Source organism: Pogona vitticeps, chromosome 13 (genome assembly GCF_051106095.1).
Source record: "Pogona vitticeps strain Pit_001003342236 chromosome 13, PviZW2.1, whole genome shotgun sequence".
Classification (NCBI taxonomy): Eukaryota; Metazoa; Chordata; class Lepidosauria; order Squamata; family Agamidae; genus Pogona; species Pogona vitticeps.
In genome coordinates, this window is record NC_135795.1 from 3,101,439 (window position 1) to 3,118,747 (window position 17,309).

At 43.1% G+C, this 17,309-nt stretch overlaps 1 protein-coding gene across 29 annotated transcripts in view; it reads left to right on the top strand.

Annotated features, from left to right (window-relative positions):
• The window catches only part of RBFOX1 (RNA binding fox-1 homolog 1), a 1,225,669-nt gene that overhangs the window by 808,925 nt on the left and 399,435 nt on the right, over positions 1–17,309 (top strand). The window contains exon 1 of one of the 29 annotated variants that reach the window (XM_078381462.1): positions 6,211–6,377. The exons of the other annotated variants lie outside the window; for them this stretch is intronic. Within the exon in view, the coding sequence (XP_078237588.1) occupies positions 6,360–6,377 (18 nt within the window). The 5' untranslated portion in view covers positions 6,211–6,359. Of the gene's footprint in view, positions 1–6,210; positions 6,378–17,309 lie in introns of those variants that run through there. 29 annotated transcript variants of the gene reach the window in all.

A 17,309-nucleotide genomic window follows, 5' to 3' on the forward strand; every position in this document is an offset into this window, starting at 1 on the left:
ATGGGAGGGAGGTTTTGGGTTCTCAAATTCGCTTCAAAACTTTGTTAGAAGGCTTTCCCCAGTATTTTGCAAACTCTGCAACGAGTCTGCCTTTCCCCATCTTCTCTCAGCGGCTCAAGCACTGCAAAAGGTAAAACTGGAAACTAATTATGTAGGCTCAAATTGATTAAGAGAGACAAAAAACAGAGCTGACATGGAATGACCAGGGTGTTCACGAGCCAGTGAACAACAGTGAGGTTCGATGGCTCTTTGAATCCTGCTTTTGAAGTGCTGTTTTAGAATAGCCATCACAGAGGTAGCTGGACGGGTCTTCCAAGAGAGAAACCAACTCCTTTCCAAACAAATGAAGCCATTGTATTTCGGTAGGTCAGTCCTGGCCTGCAACAGAGCTGTCGTGATGGCCTCTCCATTCCAACGGACGTAAGAGAAGCGAAGGGGAACGTTTTGAGTCTCAGGGTACAGGCAAAGGAAGAGAAACTTATGGTAGAATAAGTTGCAAGCAGCAAAATGTCGCTAATCTGTGAGGTCAGGTTCCTTACTTACAACGAGCGATGGTAGGAGACTTGTGGTGCAGTGGTTAAACTGCAGTACTGCAGCCAAAACTCTGCTCACTACCTGAGTTCAATCCTAGGTAGCTGGCTTGAGAAACCTCAGCCTTTTATCCTCAAAGGTCGGTAAACTAAGTACTCAGCTTGTTGGGTGTTTTTTTGGCAAAGTGTAGTCTGCATCATTAAATTGTAAACCACCCAAGATAGTCAAACGGCTTCAGAAACATGGCAAAATGAGTCTTACCCCCAGATTTTCCAGGAGCATTTTAGAAGTGAACATGGGGTCTTATTCTTCCAGTGGGGGTCAGCTTCGAGAGCTTGGGAATAACTTGCTGCAAATAATACGTTACTTATACTTTGTTTAGGTTTAATAGCCCATGTCAAGTTTCAAAATTTAAAAGATGTTGAAACAGACATTTGCCACATCTAGAACACATTACATTACTTGAAAATTGATCTTTTATCTCAGTAGTGAACACGCAACTACATTACATTTCATCTGTGCCTTGAAAGAGGGATTCTTTCACTCATGCAGCCATGCAAGTTTAACTTGGGTGCCCCTTTTCTGCATCCACAGTCTGTCACCACATTAAAAGTTGGAGGAGGAAGATCATGCGGCTCCAGTGCTTGCTCATGCTGTGTCTCTTTCTGCTAAGTGGGGAAAAATGCACCTCTTTTCTGATCTCAGCCTTCTTTTAAATAATGGATTCTTGTGTTTCTCCCCCTTCATGACCTAGATGTCCGTCTTACTGTCCCTAATCACAAAACTGAGTTCAGTTCTTCAAAGCACCTCTGGTTTATAAATGTGGGATGTTGTGCTTCTATATCCACCATTCAAAGCACCAGGAAATGGGTTGTCATTGCTGCACAGTATTGTGTTGCCAGCAGGAGCAAGGATACCAAGCTTTACATAGCAAAGGGAAGACTGGATACAGACAACACTGATGGAAGCTGTCAAGATGATCTACAAGATGATTTACCCTCTTGTGTTCACCAAGTGACACCGCACAAGGGAAAATCCCAGAAGTTGACTCCTTCTTTTCTCCAGTTAACCACTTCTCACCCAAACACAAAGCAAATCGCCAAAGCTGTTGTTGACAAGTCTGAACAATAGTGAGCACAAGAGGGAATCCTGTAGACCATCTTGATTGCTGCCATTGGTGTTGTCAACATTCAAGCTTCCCTTTGCTATGCAAAGTTTGATTCTGCTGGTAACATGATTTAGCTCTGAGACAGAGGGAATTATTCTCTCTGAAACCATGCTTTACAGTTACAGTCAGAAAGCTGTGAGTTATGCTTTTCTCTCCCTCTTTTTTGAATGGGAGGCAGAGAATGCGATTTGACTTTTTTTCATGGAATAAGAGGAAGTGGGAGGGAAATTGATTGGAGTAATCAATTTCATAATGAACGGAATTTCAAATACAGAAATAATTAGTTGACACAGCCCCAAGGCACAGTTCAGAGAAGTTTTATATGCTGTCTGTAGGGCCTCTCTACTCCAAAAACAGGGGAATTTTGATGTAAAAATGATTTATGGGCTATAACTGTGCGCACTCTTTTATCGTATTAATAACATCTTTAACCACCCTTCGAAACTTTCCGGAGCGTTGTCTGCCCTCCCGAGGCATGCAGAATCAGATTCACTAAGGCACCATCAGAAAATTTATTTTCAGTTAAACCGCTGGAATCTAATTCCTTCTAATGTGGTTTTTGAACATGCGTTAATATGGAATAATCTAATACACGAGGAAAAAGACACATTGAGTTGAAGGATCATTATTACAAGTGAGTATGTTGGTCTTTTGGTGCAGGTTTCAAATGTCCCTACTGGACATTAGAATGCATTACAGGTTTTTAATGTGATCCACCTGGAAAACAGAAGAGGATGCTAGCCCAGCACAGATATAAGCGTTGTTTAGTCGTTCAGTCATGTCCGACTCTTCGTGACCCTATGGACCAGAGCACGCCAGACCCTCCTGTCTTCCACGGCCTCCCAGAGTTTGGTCAAATTCATGTTGGTGGCTTCGATGACCCTGTCCAACCATCTCATCCTCTGTCATCCCCTTCTCCTCTTGCCTTCACAGTTTCCTAACGTTAGGGTCTCTTCCAGTATATCATTATTTATCTTCAGCCCATTGTGTCAGCATGTGATACCTCTGCAGATGGCTGTGTGGTCTTTCTTCCTTGATCCTTCTCCTCCATCTATTGGGCCGAGACAAGCTTCAGGAATTCGGAATTTTCAAATGCTAAAAGAAGTAACTTCCAGATTAATGCATGGATCACAGCCATCCAGTGATCTAGACAGTTCCCCCAAAAGCCAGTCCAGTCTTTGGCTAAACGGTAAACCCTCGACACATGTTGAAATGTGTTATGTGAAAGAAAATACTGAAAATGGTATAATAATATATATTCATGGATGTGTCTATACTAGTGATGGGCACAAACCATGGGTTGATCAGCCAAATGGCTGCTTTGCCTCCTCTAGCAGGCGCCCGCTCAGAGGCAGTGCTTGGAGGAGGCAGGGCAGGGAAGCCAGGCTGCTGCCTCTGAGTCGGCGCCCCCTGGAGGAAGCAGGGCTTCGAAGCCCCAAAATCTCTTTGACCGAGAAATGAACCAGCATGAACTGCCAAAGTGATGGTTCATGCCTATGTCTAGTCTGTACCTATACACCTAAGGAGGCTATTATGGGTTAAAGCATATACAAGTCACACGTGCAGAATGATGTCGTTCCGCCCACCTTCGTGTGGAACTTCCCTCTCTAGAGAACAGGGAAGAATGGCAGGAATATAGATAGTTTTCTTCTCCAGACGTTATGACCATATATATTCAGCACTGCAGAGAACGATCTGAAACCGTCTGGATTTAGGTGGCTTCAAAATGAAGTGGTGGGGTATGTGAGAATGACAGCTTAATTGTAGAAACTGTTCCACATATTGAACATCGTTTGTAGTGCTTGTATTGTTGTGGCCATTCAATGCTTGTGTTGATTTGTATCTCACCTGTGAAGACATGGATTTAATACCATTAACCCAGCTTTGCATAGGCTAGGCAGGAAAGATTCAGCTCTGTCCTTTCGGTATTTCTGTCTTGCATGAGGAAGATGATGGAGAGTTGGGTACGGGTCATTCCCACAATATTCCTTACTTTTTAAAACATTTATTTCTTTCTCTGTCTGATAAGACACCAGATTACCCACCCACAAAACTGTGATGAGGCTGTATGTGCCCTTAGTAGAAATGGCCACGAAGCAGAAAAGTGGGTGTGTGTGTGTGTTTGTGGCTACCCATGAACCATGAACCACAATCCCACCCCCCGCCAAAATGAACTGCCAAAATGAACAAACTTAAGGTGATGGATCTCTTGTGGGTCTTAGTCTGAATTTGAAAAGAACTCTCTGTGGGGGTTGAGCTTATTTTGGAGATACAGTTGAGTACCTTGCATACGTCCTGTAAAGTTCAGGTGGAGTCCCAGAAAGAGAAACACAGGCACACAAGGTGTTGAACTCATGACCCTTCCATGCTTCCATCCTTCTTTGTGTGCCACATGTACACATATTAACCAAATAGGGCCTAAGACACCATCTAAGGAGCTTCAGTCAAAACTCTGCTCCCAATCTGAGTTTAGCTCCAACGGCCTTGGGTAGCCAGCTTGAGTTTGACTCTGCCTTCATTCCTTCCAAGATCAGTGCATTGAGTGACCACCTCACTGGAGACGGGGCAATGTATAGCCAGCATAATTAAATTTTAAACTGTCCAGAGAATTGTTTAAGTACTGTGGGATGATAAGTGGCACACTTTGCTTTTTTGCTTTATGATGTAGAGGAAACCCATTCCACCTGTTTGAAAACCCTGAAAGATTAAACATATAATGTGCTTGTCAACAGTCATCCTTACCTCTTTTCTCCCTGTAACCCTCCTTGCTTAGTGCTAGTCAATTACTAGAGCTAGTCAATTACTGGGGCTAGTCAATTACTGCAATCAGCCCAACAAATACAGTACCTAAAAGGTTAAGAAAACCCTCCATTGGTGCAGGTGTGATTGTGTGCATGAAAACAGTGTCAAGGGCAAAGTTTCACCACCTACCCAATAGGGGTGTTGACGAAGGATGTTCGGTGCTGATCAATGCCTTGGTTATTGTTTACCTCCATATTATGATGGCAGCTTATTCTCAAGGCATTGGATTTTTGTTTCCCTTGTCCTTCCACAAACTCTGGTAATGCAGGTTTAAAAGGGGGGTGGAATCAAGATGACCACTGGATTATAATGATCCTGAATGCAGGAGGCCTTCAAGAGAAGATTAGGCCTCCCTCTGTCCAATCTGTCTTGATCTGGATTCCTGCCTTGAGCAAGGGGGTTGGACTCGATGACCTTATGGGCCCCTTCCAGCTCCATTAGTCTATGATTCTGTGCACAACAAACCAGCCCACAGTTGTTCCTTCTTTTACAACACAGTCATCTGAATGTTCACACAGCAAGCGGATTGCCTGTGGTTTGGAGTAAACAACCAACCGGAAAAATTTGTCCCACATAATATATTGCGCATTTTTAAAAAAAGACCCTCATCGTTTGGGATCACCCTAATTATCTACTGAAAACAGTGAAGCTATTAGGAAACGTCATTTCAAATTTGATTAGGATCAAGATTATTTTAAATATTTATTTCGAAAGAAGCCGGCCTTCCTCCCGCCCCCCCACAGCTTGCCTTGATTTTCCCAAGGGGCTTCAAACCTAAGACATGAATACCCGAAACGGAGACCTTTCCAAGAGTCGGTTCTCTCTCTCTCTCTCTCTCTCTCTCTCTCTCTCTCTCGGCAGGGTTTAAGCAGTAGTGGCAGTAGCGCCGCGAAGGCAGCAGAGGGCTGTAGAAAAGTGTGTTGAACACTCTTGTTTTAGTTGTAATAAGATGGGGAAGGCCTTGACTTGAAGGGAGATGCAGCTTTTATCTGAAGTGCATTTAAAGAGATAAAAGAGAGGAATGCAGGGAGCCAACCTGTACTTTTCTCTCTTCCATGGGATCAGCACTTTGAGTTAAAGGGGAGAAATATCTGAAATGTGAGATTATTATAATATATATATTATAATATATTAATATATATGTATTTTAAAAAACCGGACTCCCTCAGCAGGAAAAAAAAATGGCTTGAATGCCTTGAGGATCCCTTGCTTCTCTTGACTCTTAATTTTTTTTCCCTGTTCTTCAAAAAGATTTGAGATTTTTTTTCTACATTCCATCAGCCCATGCCAGCTTTTAGGAAGTGGTGCTTTCCGTTTTTATTTAATTATTTCTCTCTCTCTCTCTGAATTCTACCACTGTAGCTGGCTGACTTTAGTGCGGAGAGCTGCTCATTAAACAGACACACCAAGAATTGTTACCTAAGCAAGCTTGACAGTCCAGAAAGGAGAGGCAGAGTTGGAAAAAAAGAAGAGAGGGAGAGGGAGGGGGGAAAAGGGAAAGAGAGGGAAAAAAGGGGGGGGAGAAAGAAGAGGAAAATACGAGAGGGGGGTGGACAGCGCAGCCTGAAGCCATCACTTCTTGTGCACGAGGGGGGGAGAAAAAGCCGCCTGAACGTGACCGAGCACTGTCCTCATAATCAAACAAACAAACAGTCTTGTTTAAGAAGAAAACAGTAAAGGACTTTACAGAAAAAAAAGGCAAGATTTTTTTTTTAAAACTACCCACTGGGTCCAGTTTTCTCTTTCTTTTTCTTTCTGTCTTTTTCTTCTTCTTCTTTTTTTTCCTTCCTTCCCGACATACTTAGTGAAGGAGACTTCTCTTGGCTGGCAGAGCCCTTGAATTTTTCCCCCTTTCAAGATGATGATGTATTTGTGGGTAGGTAGTGCCTCTCTCTCCATGTCATTCTCTGTTTTATGATGATGATGATGATTAAAGGGTCTGTTATATTATTATTAGTAGTATGATTAATAAACCGGTTTGGGGAGGATATGTTTGAGCGGACGCTGGGAGGTGATGGGCTGTGTGATGATGGCATATCTTTTGTAACATGTCTAAATGCTGGCTGTTCGGCAGAAGCAGAACTCAGCCCGGATTCTGCATGCAGTGGAAGGGTTGCATAGACTTGCATGTTCAGAGAGGATAGATAGAGAGAGAGAGATGCTGGTTTCTGAAAGATTTCATTGTGCTTTCGAGAATGCGCTGTCTTTGCAGACAAATTTTGCTGTCTCTGTGCACGAATGTCTTGGATGGTTTAAAATGTGCTTTTTCGAAATCGTAGAGTGTGGGTCATAAAACCTGCCTTACTTGTGGCTACACACAATGTGCTTTCTTTAATAAGAACCTAGGCTGATTAGAAGAACTTCCAAATGGCGTGGCTGGAAAATTGGGATGTATAATCTTGTTGTTGTTTAACCTGTGTTGTTTCAGGTAAATGGCGGCTATAAACGAGCAATAAAACCATCTGGAAAGCAATTGTTTTGTATGTTCAATACTGGTCTGCCCCCATTCCCTGGATTCAAATTTGTTCAACTTAAGGGACAGGGATACTGTTTCAGCGTGGACAAATGGATGTGGTCAAATACGTGAACAAATTAGTGTGATAAATCATGTGGTTATTTCTCTCTGTGTGTGCGTGCATGCATTCATATGTGTGTGTATGTGTGTGTGTGTGTGTTTGAAAGCACAGTCATTTTTAAGCCGTGAAAGGAAACGGTTTAAGCAATCCACTGAACTGTCAGAAGGAAGAACGTAAATACATAATTCAACCAAATATTATTTGTCAGTGGAATTTGTTGATTAGGAGTTTAAATGGCTAACTATACAGTACAGCTGTCTTTTTCTTTCCTGTGTATTTTCTGCTTTTCTCTGCAAAGGAGCCGTTGGGATTCCTACATGCCACCTCCTCCCCCTCTTCTCTGCTTTTCTGACGCTTTCTCATTTCTGTTGACCCCTCGATGAATTGTCTTAACTTGTCACAGATGTACAAAAGGCGCCATGCGCCGGCATTTACATGAGTTCTTTCTGTTCTTTGACCTGCGCCGTGCTTTTGAGAGCTTTCCCAATCCGCCGGTCTGAGTATTTGCGACCATCCGTTGGCACAGCAGACTGCAGTCAATTTCGCTTCTACCAAGAATGTGTTTTCTGCACTTCTAAAACTAGGGCGTGCTGTGGGTAGCATCATCTTTGTTTCGGTAGCCCCGGTCTCTGGCTTAAAAAAGTGAAAGCTTGAACCTGGAGGTCAAGGGAGAAGTGAGAAGTCCTGTTTATACAGATGATGCATCTCAATGATGATTTTGACATGGACCAATTGCAGGAAAGCATGTTTATTCCCACCCTCTCCTTTTGCCATTTCTTGTGATGTTACATTAGCAGCCGACATGAAAATCAGCCTCATGCTCCCCATTTCCTTACAACTTTAAAAACCATGGGAAGATTTCTTACACGTAAAGGAGTAGCCGGGTTGATTCCATTTTTCCCCCCTCTCCACGTAAGCAGAATTGATCAGGACCCATAATATGAATGTCATCAGGCCCTCTGGCTTAAGCCAGCGTGTATCTTTCAGCTGCACGAAGCCTTGGCGATGGGGAAACTTTGCAAAGTTTAATTACAGGTAGCAATTCAGCCTTTTATTATCTGCAGGGCAGAGGAGAGATGTGATTCATATTATTTATGAACTTTCCCCGGCACCGCCGTTCCTAGCGTTCCCTGTTTGTTATAACCCAATGAACAACAATAAGCAGCTTTTGATAGTGTTGGTCTCATGGGTCTGGAGAAATTTGCTGACCTGCGTTCTTGGTAATTAATCTTTGACCTTTGAGATCCAAGTCATTCAGTCCCTATTTTACTGTGGGTCAGGTTTTTTTATTAGCAACATTTATCAATGTGAAGAGGCAGTGTGTGTTTGTGTGTGTGTGTACACGCATGCACACACACAGAGAGAGCACCATTTTCTGTTATCTATTTAGAGGTTATACACACTAGTAATTTTTTTTCAAAAACAAAAATAGTGTCCCAAAACATCAGATGAGGTCCCTACTTGTTAAAATTATGCCATCTCATTATCCTCAGGCTGAGGTCCAGAGTCCCAAGAAATAAGACATGAACAGAGAAGGCAAGATTGGCAACTAATTCTTAGAATCTAGTTACTCCGATCAGTTTTTGCACTGTAGTAATATTGAGGATCACGTATCTCTACTGGGCCTTTTTTTTTATGTTTCTCCCTGTGGATGTTAAATTCATTCACTGATCAAAATTCTTCAGCTCCTTGGAAGTAAACTAGGAGGAAACCATGGAGCAGCCTGTTATGAAAGCCTTCATGCTGGGTATTAGTTTCGGTATATAATATAATTATGTCTCAGCTGGTCAATAATATAAATATCATTTCAAGTGCCTAGTCCCTGGGGAAACTGTGTTGATTCTTTGGCATTCCCCCCCTCACTTTCTCCCCACTTTAGTAGTGGAGACAGGTAATCACATTGTTGATGGTGGAGGAGACATTTCTCATTTTATACACAGCCAATGCATTAACTTTCTGCAGCCCATGAAGTCTTTCTCAGACCAGGAAAATATCTCTGTGAGCTTTGCAGTTTAGCATTCCCTTGCTCAGGCTTGTTATTTTTGTCTGATGTTGCACTAACCGTTTGATCTCTCAAAGGAATGCTAAATCATTCAAATTCTTTTGTATCTTTCTTTGGCTCCTATGCTTTACGTAAGTTGGTGCCATCTTCCCACGTGAGTGCACAGATTTTTAGTTTGGTACGATCTAAAACAAACAAACAAAAATATGGTTTTTGACAACATCTAGAAACAGCTTTTCTGGAATCCCCACTTTGACAGTTTTAGACGTAACCAATTAAAGCTCACAATCGGCTTAAATATTTCTCTCTTGCTCGGCATTTGTCCCGGCAGACCCAAGAGTGTGTGAAGTTCAACGTTACTCTGTATTGTACGAGTGAAATTGCCTTAGGAAGCCTTTCTAAACCGACTTGTGTTTAGAAATCCTGAATCGTGAGAGTAAGGATTCAGAGATCCCTAGGCATGTAGATATTTCTGTATGCTCCAAATATCAAGGAGAGGAACGGACTAGACATTGACCAGTGAGGTGTGTGTATCATTGAAGGCCATTTTGCAGCACAAGCCCCAACCTCCCCTCATACTGTTGCAGAACTGTGTCTAAAAAAGTGGGGGGAACTGTCAACTCAAGCAAGAAAATGCTAGATTTACAGGGGGCTTAATGGTTTGCTTCTAAATTTCAGCAGCACTGCAGCATCAGCAGCAGTGGATCATTCTGGGGTGGGGTGGGGGTTGGCTTCAGACCATCGAGGCTGCCCTCTTACAGTGGGTACAGAGGCTGTTTATAAGGCAAATTCTGTGTAGATACATAGCACCCCACTGCCATTATTTTCCCCCTCAACAAACCAAACCAAACCAAAAAAGCAAAGCAGAGTGTGCAGCTTATATACTGCCCCATAGTGCTCAAAGCATTCTCTGGACAATTTACAATTTAATTGTATAGGATACACATAACCCTCCTGCAAGCCAGGTACTCAGTTTAACAACCTCAGAAGGATGGGAGGCTGAGTGAACCTTAAACTGGCTACCTGGGATTGAACCCAGGCTGTAAGAAGAGTTTTGGCTGCAGTACTGCAGTTTAAACACTGTGACATATTAGGCTCGTAATGGGTAGAATCAGGAACTGTCAGCAAATCCCAATCTGATTTGGAGTTAAGGACTTTGAAATGCATCCCAATATGGTCCAGAGTGAAATGTACACCATCCAATTAGATTTTATTTTTTTCCCCCTGAATCTACTTTGATTTGTAAGTCTTCAGTTGACTTCTACTGGAAAACCAAAATTAGCTTCTTCTTTTTTGTTTCCCAAATGAATCAAAAGGAACCCAACAGGAAAATAGCAGGAGGAACCAAATTTCAAACAGATTTCAGAGATCCATGTACTATGTACCTTTAAATTTTGCTTTTAAAAAAAAAACGGCTGAAGCCATTTTTGATATGCATTCCACATGCAAATAGGTTGGTGAATTCGCTTCACTTCAGTCAACGTAGCGGTTGCACTTTGATTCTAACTTCATATTGATCAGTCCAAATCAGGCTGGTTTGGTTAGTAATTTGTGATTTGTCCGGTTGTGGCACGCAAGCCTAGTAAACACTGTCTTGGATTCAAGATCCAAACAAAGATACAGAGTATTAAATGCTCCTTTTACTAAGAATAAACTACGTAAAGGTGAAATGGGGAAGGAGGATAACACATGACTTCTGGTTTACACCTAGGAGCCTTGGGCAGACAACTGAGGTTTCCTCAAGATGATGAGACACCCTCCCCTTGCTGGGAGAGCAAGCACTAGTAAAGCCTCAACTCCATGTTCATCTTATGCACGAAATGGGTTCCAGCTTCATTGCTAACTCTGTCCAGCGGGGAAGGAAAATCCTCGCCTCTACACACAGCCTCTTGACTCCGCTGTGTGTAAAGAAGGAAGATCGCTGAGCACCCATAAAGGCTTAAAAGGCAAACCGCCTAGATTGGTTATTATTCCAGGGTAGGGAAATAATTTTCAGCTGTCTGCAGGACATCCGTAATCCATTTATGTAGGATCAATTGCAGATTAGACTTTGGGGAATAGGTGGAAGCCAGTCTGGCAGGGTATCAAAGAGCCACTTGGCCTTTCCCAGTGGGAGAGTTGATGGTTGCTGGTTCCCCCTTTGAACCCCAGGCAACCAGCCTCTGTGCCGTGCCCCAAATTGTTTCTGTGATTGTTTTTCTCCACCTTGATCTTCTTTTCCGTTTCCTTCTGAAGGCTTGCTGCTGTTGGAGAAACCGTCTGTGACAAAGTATTGGGAATAGATGTTGTCATCGCTCTCATCGTAATTGTAATGAATGGAATATGTCATGTCATCATATCATCATGCCACTATCATGGCCATTAGGATTGCGACCTGTAATAATATATTAGCTGCCTCCCTCCTAATAGAATGATTGGTCTTTGGACCGCTGGTGGGACATCTAATGTTCTCAGTATACATGACACAGTTTAGGGATCGAAAAAAGACTAGAGATATTTTTGAGTGAGAGACGACAATCTAAGAGTTAGCGTGAAAATGATATAGAGGTTGGGTGTTCAATCCCCTACTGTTCCTCCTTGATAATCTAGATCCCTTCCAGATCTGCAGGATGATGATGATAATGGTGGTGACGATGATCCACATTTTGGCTTTCCAGTCACTGTTCTTTGTTCCACTTTTCTCGGCTCACCTTACATCCTTGTGCTGCTTTTAATGGATTATGATTTATTTTCAACCTTCCCAGGAAAAATAGCTTATTAGAGAATATGTTTGACCCTGCATTATCCCGCTGCACTGTGACATATTCCCCATAGGTTGCTGCACACTGTTTTAGTAGATAGCAATGTGATTCCTATGGATCCACCACCAGCTCTTCCCAAAAGTAACACGGGTACTAGTCAATGCCCTGAGTGAGGAAACAGAATTAACACATCTGCCATGCACTCACTTGATGGCGTTGGGCAAGCCAAAATGTTCTATGGGCAAGGATGGGGAAAGAAGAGAGAGGATGGGTGGATTCCTTCATCATAAACTGGATGACATCTGCGGGCCTGGCTACACCCTTGACATCCACATCCCTGATGCCACAGAATTTCTAGACAATGCATCAGGTTAAGTTTTTCCATCGGGCACTTTTTTTGGGAACCCAGAATTGGTCCTCCAATCTTCTCCTCCGAGGGAGAGGTGAGTGGGCGATTTAAACACCCTCAGCCAGCACACTCACACCCCTCCCCCTTGGAAATGGTAGTTGAAACTCTTTCTTATTGCTCAACTACTTCTTTCCAGACCTGGGGAGGAGAGTGGCGAAACAGAGTGCTCTCATCCAGACCCTTCAGAGGTTTTCTGAAAGTCATACCTGACAGGTGGATGGATTGTCTCCTCTCCATCCCTACACAGGAGGGCAGTGGCGCTGATGTCAGTGGGACAGTGAATCAGCTACAGGATTTAGTACAGACCTCACAGGAGTCATGAAAAATGCTGAATGTATCTGAGAGAAGGGTTTCAGGACCTTGGATAGTTCTCTCTTACCTTTCTGACTGATCTTCCCTTCACTCCTCCAACACTTCACAGACAATAGTGTGTGCAGCTTCCACTGCTTTCTAAATTGGGAAAAAGACCTGTTTTCTTTTGCTGGCCCCATGAGATCCCAGGGCAGGAGTAATGTCCTTCACCATTCCCAACACTGAGGAGGAGAAAAGGTATGAATCTGCTGTCAGCTGGTCCTTAGAGATGCTGGCTGACTCCTGCATATATTTGCTGAAGGTGGGACATGGGGTCCCTTGTTTCTCCAGTCAAAGACAACAGCTGGATTCTGGTTCATGCTGGGGAATCCTGGTTGCTGTCCTCAGTGTGGACTCTTTTTCCTCTGCAGGAGGTTAAGAGAGAGAGAGAGAACACAACTGTCGTGAAGTCTCAATGGATGAGCTCAATGTTCACTCTGGCTAGGCTGAATGTTGTGTGTTACACACCATCAGACCACATTTGACTTACAGTGACCCTAATAGCATTTTAAAGCTAAATGAGATACTTAAGAAGTGGTCCACCCTCTTGAGTGATGTCCTATGTCCGAGCAGGGGTTTGAACCCAGGTCTCCTAGTCTGTCACTCTATCCACTACACCAAACTGAGTGCCTAGGGTAAGTTAGGTAGGGCAGTTTACCTCTTTGCCCTGCCTTGCTTTGCTCTACATTCTTGACCCCGAGGAAGGAGAATTGGGTTAGGGTGAAACAAAAGTCTGTCTTAGTTCTTGGTAGAACCCAAGTGTTAGAGGTTCATCTTATTTGAGTTGGTCTGTGCTTCCACCTTTGCTAGGGTGTGTTAGAACAAGTGAACTGGGGAGTGGTGCTACATTTTGGCTTGTTACCATGAGTGAGTGGCTCCTGTGTTATGAGAGCATAAGACGGGCATGTCCGCCCACCCTACCCTCGTTTGCACAAAGACGGGGTCAACAACAACCTTCTCTTTAGCTTTGGCATTTCCCAACAACGCTTTGTAACAGCCAGACATGCAGAAGTATGTATGAGTCGCCCAACCAAGAGTAAGTTGTGGGGGAACACAGGGATTTTCCCTGATCTTGGAAAGCCATGGTTCTTGCTCTACCTCAACGGTATCTTTCCAATTCAGCCTTGGTCTACGTCGAGTCAAGAATGCTGCGATGAGAGCTTAAGGTTCCGGCTCACATCTGAGGGAATAGCTGTTCTTCTCGTTGCCTCCTGGCAGGGAATCAGATCTGAGGTGTACTGTATGTGAAATAAATCTTTTGATTTTTGTTTGTGGGGTGTCTTTAAAGCCTGGACACCCATGACCAAACACACAGTCTTTATTCCAGGATCAGTGACAAGAGTGTTTGTATGAGACTTGCGGTTCGTTCCTACAGAAACAGTGTGTGTACTGCCTCTCTGGGACATGACAAGAACCCATCACCCTTCTTAGATTTTGTCATCTCAGGGAATGCAGTTTTCTGCTGACCTGTGAGTCTTATTTTCTACCATGGCCAACCCCCAAAGCTATAACTCAGATCGGCAGTCCTGGGCCTGGAAGAACGCCCTCTCTCCCCAATCTCCCATGCCAATTTTGATAACATTGTCTGGGCATTTTCTGAATATTAGCATATTTGCTGCATAGCCACCAAATACTCGATATCTTTATTTGTCATCTGGCGATAACGTATTTCCTTTCGTCATTTGGAATTGGATGCTGACAACGATTTGGAGGGTTTTGCATTTGGAAGTCGGCTTGCCACAGAATTTAACATTGGACTGAGTTTCGTAAGCATTGCACAATGACATTTCTTTAGCAGGTAGCAGAACTTGAAATTGGTGGTACTGATGCTGTGCAGCATCTGACGTTTGGCTGCTTTGGGCTTCCACTTTTGTGGGCTGCCCTCTGACACCATCAGGAAACCTTTGTCAAACAATCCTATACATATTTGTTCAGAAGGGAATCTCACTGTACCCAGTGAGAGTAACGCCTGCAAATATGTGCACTGCATTGTAGCCAAATATATTTATCTCTCGAGAAAGGAGATACTCTTCTCCCGTCCAAAAATAAATCTGTGAAAGTCAAACTCGGATATGTGGTTAGCACTTATATAGAAAGGGTGCTCAATGAAGTCAGGAAATAGCTCTGTTTGTCATAGTACAAACTTTTCTTCACCACAGTATGTTCAGTTTGGTGAGCTGGTCAACTGGAAGATAACCATAAAAGTGTGGAGGCCTGTTTGCTGAGCTCTGAGGAACTCTCATCGCTGCTGTTAAGAGCAAGAAAGAGAAGATGTGTTTCTTCTAATGTATAATTTGACTCTGTTTGCTAGCATTTAAATTTCAGGTGAATTCTGAACATTTGCAAGAGCAGCATTCCATGCAGGCATGCACTCTTTTTAAAGGAGTCATGTACTTTCTCTACACTTATATGTATCAGTTCCACTTCTTGGGTAATAACATCTTAGACTGTCACATCTGCCAGAGCTAGGACAGAAAAGGCTAAGCAGCCTATATGGGTTTGCAGGAGTGATTCTCTGTTGCCATCAAAGGTCAGTAGCCAAACAGGTAAATTAAGAAGTAACTTTTGGATACCTCTTTTGAAGATCTAAACCAGTTTCCCAAACTGGGGGTCATGACCCCCCCAGAAAAAAAGTCATGAAGTGTTTTACATGGGGGTCACAGATGACTTTATATGTTTATAGGCCTTGTTTAATCATTTCTTCCTAGACCTTTCAGAATGGGATATTAAAGTTAGTGCATGTGAGTATCTGTGAGAAACAGGCTCTTTGGAGGGAGAAAGGAGCTTCTACTACCTGAGAAGGGATGACGTGACCCCATCAAAAATGCCTTTTTAAAGGAAATGCTGTAAGGGTTGTGATCACAGTTTCCTTGGCTATTATAAAAGGGGTCACAACTTGAAAAAGGTAGGGAACCAATGACTGGAGAGGACTGAGCCATTCTCATTTTCTTGTTCTGACGCTGGAGGTGAGGACTACTAAGCTGATGGGGTCTTGTTATGTCAAAACAACCTGAATTGATAACGAGGAATTTAGCAAGCACTAGAAGTATAAGGTGAAGATAATCAAATTTCCCTCCCATTGCTTTGAGATATTTTCTGGTGCTAATGAGGTGTTGTCTCATATCACAATCACAACGCACATTGTTTCTGTGGCCTCGTTGCATAGATCTCGAAATAAAAGGAAGCATTCAATAGGTTGCTTGTATCTTTTATGACCATCAGTTATTCTGTGCTTGCTTGGTGTGCGTGCACATAGACATGTGCATGCATGTACCTATTTACACACTTTGCTTTTTCTCAGAAAAGGGTGCTGGCTTTGTGTATCATGTTGCAGGGAATATTTTAACACCTTACCTGGTAAAAGCTGGTCTTGGTCTCAGTCTCCATGTAGAGTGAAGGACCGCGTGGGTTTGGAGAGCGCTCGCCAAGAAGCCTCATCATGTCATGACAGAATATATCGTCTATTTGCCACTTCCCTCTGCTTTGTGTCCCTAGTCTGCAAATAGCCCGTGTTGAACAGCAAATTCGCCCATGATGTGAAATATTGCTAGAGGATTGAGTCCATTTAAAAAAGAGGAGAGAGAGAGAGAATGGCAATACAGTTTTGACAAGTTTATCTTGTAGACAGAGCCGCGAAGGAGAGTGTCAGAGAATTTGAGGGTGTACTTGGAGACAATTCCCTGATGGCTCATCTACTTTATTTGGGGATGGGAGAGCCCTCATCTCCTAGACATGTTTACAGCATTTACAAAACGGGCAGGATGGAAAAAGAATCCCACAGTGTATTTCTCTGTGTTTCATTTCTTCTGAATAAATGTCTGGGTCAGGGGAGAAAAAAAGAGTAATATGTTATGTTTAAAAAGTTAATTACAATCAGAAGAGAGACGTGGAACAGGCATATATACCACTAGGTTTTGAAAGTTTGGTGTCTTTATAAATTGAAGTAGCTTAGTGGCTCTCTTAGTCTGCCATTAAGAGAAACCAAATATATTAGTCGGAAATCTTTCCTAGTTCCCATGACTGATTGGCAGACATTTTCCCCCCTGGAGAGATTATGAGTAAACATACCACCTCTGGCTCTCGGTGTCCTGCTTGCACAATGTTGTTGGATAAATATGTACCTTTTGTTATTTGCACTGGGTAGTGTTGGTGAGGAGGAGCACAGAAGGGTTTAATAATAGAGAACACATATGAATTTCAAGCATCTTCAAGGGCGTTTGACTCAATAAAGCTGGATAATGGAGTAACTCGGTAGACAAAGGAGCAATCTTAAGGCTGGGAATGAAAGGTCTTGGCGAAGAGGCGTAAGATGAATGGAGATGAAGCCCCAATTAACTAAGAAAGGACTCAAAAGCTTTCCCAGTGTGTTGTCTTTGTAATGCAGCAAAATGACCTGAATTTCTGTAGACGGAGCTAGTGTGGGCCACTTGAGAGGCCGAGAAAGGCTGTTAAAGGGCTAGTTTCCGATTCTTTTGCTCCGCTCATAAAGGCCTCTGGACCTTTAAGACCAGCATAGGAGGCATCCAGAAGTGTCATAAAAGAGTCATAAAACTCTGTTCTGCTTTGCTTCGGCCTTGACAAATCATGGTTGGCCCTTGTTTATGCATCCTTTCGTAAAACCAGAACAGTGCCACTCTATAATGCTAGTATAGAAACTAACAACAAGTGGAAGGTGGGATGTAATGCCAGCATGGTGACGAGCCGGTCCATTGGTGTTTCGATCCTTGAG